This window comes from Drosophila kikkawai, chromosome 2L (assembly GCF_030179895.1).
Source record: "Drosophila kikkawai strain 14028-0561.14 chromosome 2L, DkikHiC1v2, whole genome shotgun sequence".
In the NCBI taxonomy this organism is placed as follows: domain Eukaryota; kingdom Metazoa; phylum Arthropoda; class Insecta; order Diptera; family Drosophilidae; genus Drosophila; species Drosophila kikkawai.
Window position 1 is genome coordinate 6,916,101 of NC_091728.1, and position 7,217 is coordinate 6,923,317.

The window sequence follows — 7,217 nt, forward strand, 5'->3', positions numbered from 1 at the left end:
GGTTGATGGGATTTTCTAACCGAAAATCGGAATGCAAATGCTTTGGTTTGCATTCCGAATAAAACTACAACCTGGATTGGGGGCCAAAACCATAGACTTTCATGTCAACACATTAGAATTAATTGCGTTGTACTTTTATTCGCGATTGTCATTGGCTGGCATTTCTAATTGAATTTTTGACTTAGGCCCATCAAATGGCTTCTCACATAACTTGTTAGCCATTTCGCACTCGAGTTTTTTATTTTCAATTGCCAGGCAAGAGGCTCCATGGCTGGATAAGGTAATTTGCAACTGAACACCGCTTTCGTGAGAAGCTACTCAATAAGCAAGACTGTTCGGTTCAAATAGATAAGACGCGATGGAAAATTAAATAGAATTTAATAAAGATTCTTTAAATTAACATTTAAAGAAATTGTTGAATACATTTTCTATTGTTATTTATATTGTTAATAAGTAAAATGAAGTTAAAACTTGAAGGACGATTTAAAGTTGAATCGAAAACACTCTCTTTTCTATATTTTCACATCTAACTTTATAGAGAAAATCCAAAGCACACAAGGTCTCTGCAGAATCAGCATACTTTTGGCTTGCTTGGCGTTAAAATTCCCAACGGGTTCTAGTGGAAAAATGGTGGTAAAAATTGTGAATACTGATAAAAAGGATGTGTAGAAACATAAAAAATATATATAGCAATTTTTGTGTCAAAAAAAAAGATGTATAAAGATGAAAAATGAATCTGAATCGAATTGAATTGAAGTTACAAAATAGATTAATGGTCTTATATTAGTGTAACTCACTGTACCCGTGCACTTATTCACTTACCATTCCCAATAATAGGCTTTTCCCTTGTTCTTGGTTGCTCTAAAGGTCCAAGTTCAATTTCAATGCTGGCTTAAAATTTGATACCAGTTGAGCCGACAGCACACGTAAGCTGATGGAAATGAAAATTTAATTTTAACTCTCTTCGTGGTGACTCCTGGTTCCTGTACCCCCGTTGCCAACGGCTGGTTACTCTTTTGTTCCTGCCAGCAGTACAGGAGGACTCTCAAAACCATGACGATTCAGATTGCCATATGAGTTGCTCCGTTTGCTTATAACAATACATGAGATGAATAAGAAGTCTCCTGGGCCGTGAATTATGCATTGAATGGTGCACAAATGATGCCAGGACATGCGGAAACGGATCCATCCCCGGCACATTTAAATGAACCTACTTAAGACCGACTGAATATTTTATTTGGCTGTCATTTTAACTCATATTCATATTCGAAATTAAACTTAACGTATGCACAAATGGCTGAATTTAAATTTTATTATTTTTGGATTTGCTGTCAATACGCGTTCTCCTTTTTTGGTTTCCTGGGAATCAATTTGGTGACTCGAAATTTGCATATAAAAAGTCAAATTTTAACAGTCGAATTGCGGGGAAAAAAGTTTTCCCATTGTTGAATATTTCCCATTGAAAATATGTACAATAAATCGCTTTAGAGATTAACACTCTGTGGACGATTCAAGGGAAAGGCAGCAAAGTAAATAAAAAATATTTGGGCCTACACTTCCGAGGAGTTCAAGCTCAAAATGGCAAACAAATTTCCTCGGGCCATTTGTTGGCTTTATTTATGTTAGGCCAGAGTGTTATTTTTAGTATGCTTTAAAAATTAAAGATTTATTTCTACAATATGCTAACATTATAAATCTAAATAGACTTAGTTTAGTTGAAGTTTTGTTGGCCACTGTTAGTTTTTAATGAAAATAAGTTAGTTATCTCTAAGCGTAGACTTTGAAAAGCTAACAAATGCAGCGAGTTGATTGCATTTTCACTAAGTTGCAACTCTGTCTGAAAGCAGAATAAATAATGTTCAACTAGCTAGTCACACTTAATTTTGTTAAATGCTATGCATCAACATAGTTTCGTCAGCTTAAAGTCCATAAACCCGTTTATCCCGGTGAAAGAATTGCAACTTGTTAAAGCTTGACACAGTTGCCGGGATTCACACTTGCTCAAGGCTTAAATAAAAAGTGGTAAATAAAACAAATTACTCACAGCTGTATTTGTCAAGGGATTGCCATAAACACAGCATACAAACTGGCTGCTAGGAAATAACTTTGTCAAAAGCCCCAAAGGGCTGAACAATTAAGTGGAAAGTCCTTTGATAAAAAATAGTGCATTTTTTTGCATTTGAAAGAATTCATTGCATTCGAGGGGAATTTATTTTATTTGTTTCTAAATAAATTGCTTTTTTATCCCGATGTTATTTTTCCACTTTAAAATGTAAAAGGTATATTTAATTTATTTCCACAATAAATCCATATCATATAGAAAATAATTTGAATTATTTCTGGCAATGTTTTATGGACTTTTGTTTCAGATTAGTCTGGTTTTTATATCTGATTGAATTTGTTTATATTATTATTTAATTTAAAATGGTATCAAAGGAGGAAAATGGATTGTTAATAAATACAAATATTGTGGTCTTGAATATATTAAAATGAATGAATGCTTTTATCCAAGCAAATAATTCAAAGCTTGTCGTTATAGAAGTGATTTAAAGACCCACACACAGGTTATCTTGTTTATGGATTCCCAATTAAGAAAATGTTAAACTGTTCATTAAATTTTTTGCACCTCCAAGAAAGAGGTTTTATAACATCAAATTAAATACAATTTTTATAAACTTTTCTTTAATTTAATTACTTTGCAGTGTTGTTTAACCACTTTTATATGTATCTACAATGATGTTTGTAAGCCTATACATAAATGCTGATTTCTTGGGTGTCACTTAAGGATCTTTTAAATGTTCTGGAAGTTTTTAAATTCGTAATCCTTTACTGGTAATGGGCCAGAGCCTCTTTGTTGATGACGCCCGCGTAACTGGTGTACTTGGGCGAGGTTCCATTAAGGGCAATGAACTGCTCAGCAACCTCAACGGCGACGCGGACCTGAGCCTCAGCGGTGCTGGCACCCAAGTGCGGTGTGGCCACCACCTTCGGGTGGCTGATGAGGGCTTTGGTGACCGCAGACTTGGGCGGCTCTTCGGGATAAACGTCAAAGGCTGCACCGCCCACTTTTCCACTCTCGAGGCCATCGAGAACAGCCTGCTCATCGACGATACCACCGCGGGCAACATTTACCACCTTGACGCCCTGCTTGCACTTGGCCAAGGACTCCGAAGATATGAGATCTGCCACGAGAATTTAAATATTATTTTTCATTTTTGCAATGCAAGTTTAAGGAATCACTTACTTCTCGTGGCTGGGATCAACGGCGTGTGCACTGTTATGTAATCCGCCAGGGGCCAGATCTCCTCCAGCGTCATTTTCTCAATGCCGGCCGCCTTGGCCTCCGCCTCGGTGGTAATGGGATCAAATCCAATAATCTATGAAGCACTTAGGGCTCAATAAAAGGTGCTCCTAGAGTCAAAGTGTACTTACCCTCATTCCCCAGGTCTTCATGCGAATGGCAACCTCGCGACCGATGCGTCCCAGTCCAAGAACGGCCAGGGTTTTTCCATAGAGCTCGGTGCCGGCATAGAGCTTCCTGTCCCACCGACCCTCCTTCATGCTCTGGCCGGCGGGTACGACGGGACGGGCCAGGGAGCCAATTAGGATGCACGTCAGCTCGCAGGCCGAAATAGAATTGCCTCCCGGAGTGCTGAAAGCGACGAGAGTTTACTTAAGCGTTCCCTAAATGCCCCCGATAGACAGGCGGCGAACTGGACTGGGGGTTAAGCGGTGGCGTTTGTTGTGACTAGACAGCATTATGCAAATGTCCACCGAAAATGAGAGGAGACAGGGGGAAGAGCAAAATATGGCAATTTTCGCGCAGGGCTCGGTCTCCCTGACAATGTGGAACCTCGAGCCTTCGTCCTCCGACCTCCCCTTGGTTTGACACTCGTCGTCGTCCCTTAATTATGCGTGTCAAACGGCGTCAATTGACCCAAGTCATGGCTGTGGTTGGGGTAGAGCGATGCGATAGCGACAGCCAATCCCACAGTTCAAAAGGCGCATAATTATTTTGGGGCGGCTGCCAGATCGGAGCTTACACTGAGCGAAATACTTTGATATAGGGAAAGGGCTTGCCGGAAATGTACTTTAAGCTTTAGGCGGGGATGTGTACTTCTTCAGGCTATTTTCTTCGGTAACCTATTCATAACCTATTAGAAAAAGGGACCAGCTAAGTTCCCTGATGACGTTATAAAGTGTTTTAAAACACTTAAAAATAAAGCAAAGCTTAAGTTCTAATTATTTTGTTTTAATAAAGAACATAAATTATTTCAAGTCTCCTTCCCTGCCTACAAAAACACTTGACTAAAACAATAATTCCCTCAAGATGGGTGTTTCTGTGGGAAAGGGTGTCTATGCATATATTAGCACAGCGCTGCTTGGAATCCTTTTTGCTGAAGACGAGGACGATGCACCGGCGGCTTAAGAAGCACTTACTTGAGGACAACGACATTCTGGGCCGTGGCTGCAGGAACGTCGATGTTGTCGACACCGGCACCCGCTCGTCCCACAACCTTGAGGCTCCCGGATCCGGCGGCCAGAACTTCCGCGGTTATTTTGGTATCCGAGCGAACAATGGCGGCGTCAAAGTTCTGTTAAATGAACAAATTTAATAATTAGCAAACATATATATTTACAAGTAATTTGCGTGTAATTCCCACAACCATTGAGTTGGCCAAACAAAGTGCTCCCATTCAGGTTTTAGGTCTAACAAGAAAGAAAGCTAACTTTGGCCAGCCAAAGTTTGTATACCCTTGCAGGTAACAATTCAAATATATCATAACTAAGCCAAAAATGCATTAATTTCGATTCGGAAAGCAGTTTTGTTTTAGGTTTTATTAATTCAAAAAAACTGCATACCAAATTTAAAATTTTAAGAAATCAAATTTTTTGGCCATTTTTGCAAATTTTAATGATGTAACCCCTTATCAAATTTCGCAAAAATGGCCAAAAAATCGATTTCTTCCTGACATGTCTAGAAAGATTCGCATGTTAATGCTGATCAAGAATATATATGGTTTATGGGGTCGGAAATGATTCCTTGACTTAGAAAAATATTATTTTGTATTATATAATCGGATTTTTTATATTAAAAAACTTCATGATTTTTTTTTTAAATTAAAAATATCATAACTCGGCCAAAAGAGCATTAATTTTAAATCGGAAAACTGTTCTGTGCAAGATTTTCTACAGTTAATAAATCTGCATACTTCATTTAAAAATTTTGAAAATTCAATTTTTTATCGCAAAAATGGACAAAAAATCGATTTCTTCCTGACATGTCTAGAAAGATTCCCCCGTTGATGCTGATCAAGAATATATATACTTTATAGGGTCGGAAACGTCTCCTTCACTGTGTTGCAAACTTCTGACTGAAATTATAATACCCTGCAAGGGTATAAAAATGGAGCATCCATTGGCAACTCTTATCAACTGGGAAACCTCAGCTGCTGGAACTGATACGACATTTTCTTGAATTTTAAGAGGAGATTTATTAGGGTTCTGGCGGTTTCCGGAATTATTCGGTTTCTTTTTGGAATATTATATTAAATGTTAAACCAGCATCGTCTGATGATCCGGCTGTTGTTTTGATAAGAACCGTTCGATTAGGCCTAAACAAATGGTGATAATAATGTCTAGCGCGTTAAATTTAATTTAATTTGACACTAGTCACACTATATGTGATAAGCCTTAAGCTTAAATATGTTATTTCAGACATTATAAAAGATTTTAAGCTGGCTTTAATATGTTCTGAAATAGACATGAAATAGACATAGCAGCTTAGCAAATGCATGCTCATTTTAAGCCTGATTCCTCACATATAAAATCAATTTTAAACAGGCAAGCAATCAATCTAATCTTTTGAATAAAGAATGCATTTTAAACAAATTTGTTTGTATAAATAAATATGTCAACAAAATTCATGAAATACGCTTTGCTAAATTTTCAACCCGAATTGCACGTAATATAAATATAAACAAAATCTAGGAAAAATGGGTTCTGCCATCAGAAAATAATAAACTTTGTTTAAATTGATTTCATAGACTTCACTTTAAAACCAAGACCACAGTTTTAGAGAATGTGGGCTTAGACTTTTAAATTCAATAAGAAATATATTGCAAATCATTGTAGTAACCTAATAAATGATTAATTGATTTATAGACAATGTCTGAAATGAATTGCAGTGCTCTCATTGCTATCTCTGATTTTTCAATAACAAATAAAATGAATTCCTAAATGCAAATCGAGTGGAATGTGCTGCTGATAATACTTATGCATATGCTTTTGCTGACAAACAATTCTGTTTTTATTTTGCACTTTTAAGTTGCTGTGCTGATGCCTTACGTTTTCTTGCGCTTAGTTACAGGCTAATTGAGATAGGTTGCCAGCCACACACAGTTACATGTTGTAAGTGAAATTCATGTGCCAGCACGTGTCTTTAAACCGCACTTGAATCACTCTCAAAGGGCTTTCAATTACATTCCAGCTATCTCTCACATGGAACGACACACACTAATCCCTAAGCCCCACTTACCTTCACCTCCTTGCAGAGCTCCTCCACGGGGAGTTTCAGCTTGTAGGTAACCTTGTCAAAATAAGAAAAATGGTAAACAACTTTGATTAAAATGTGCAATCAATTAAGTGCAAGTATTGTCTGAAATGTCCACACCTAAGCGAGGTACTTGAATAAATGCATTTACAGTGATAATTCGCAGATAATGGAACATAACAGGGACCTTTTTTTGATATTAAATTATTTTTTGATTATATTTATTAAGTATTTATCATTAAAAAAATATAAACAAATATCAGAAATACTCGAAACAAATTAATTTTATTTTTTATTTACGATTGAACACTGTACTTGCAAGCAAAGCACTTGTATGGGTGTGTAGGCGTATTTGCACAATTGAAAAAGCTATATTTACAATAACAGAACTTACATTAATCCCATGCTGTTCCAGCAGCTCCACGCAGGATTTGTCCACAGCATCGCAGACAAGAACTTTCTTAATATTCAGCGGCATATTTGACTTTGTTAAAAATCTGAAAACAACGTGAACAAATTGTATTAATTTTCCGCAACAGGCGATCTGCGACACTGAGCAAGTTATACTGACTTTGAGAGCAGAACCGGCCGGCCATCGAACCTGACTTTGACAGCCGCTCCCTGCTCTCCAGTGCACTGGCGATCGCATGATAACTGAGCGGAG

General features: G+C 37.4%; 1 protein-coding gene across 1 annotated transcript; it reads right to left on the reverse strand.

Annotated features, from left to right (window-relative positions):
* Positions 1-2,660: 2,660 nt before the first annotated feature.
* On the reverse strand, positions 2,661-7,115 carry LOC108081972 (D-3-phosphoglycerate dehydrogenase). The gene is made up of 6 exons (XM_017177206.3): positions 6,948-7,115; positions 6,539-6,589; positions 4,441-4,595; positions 3,433-3,652; positions 3,245-3,377; positions 2,661-3,182 (listed from the first exon to the last, which is right to left on the reverse strand). Exons 1-6 carry the CDS (start codon positions 7,029-7,031, stop codon positions 2,827-2,829), a joined length of 999 nt encoding a protein of 332 aa, XP_017032695.1. The 5' UTR covers positions 7,032-7,115; the 3' UTR covers positions 2,661-2,826.
* Positions 7,116-7,217: the final 102 nt, after the last annotated feature.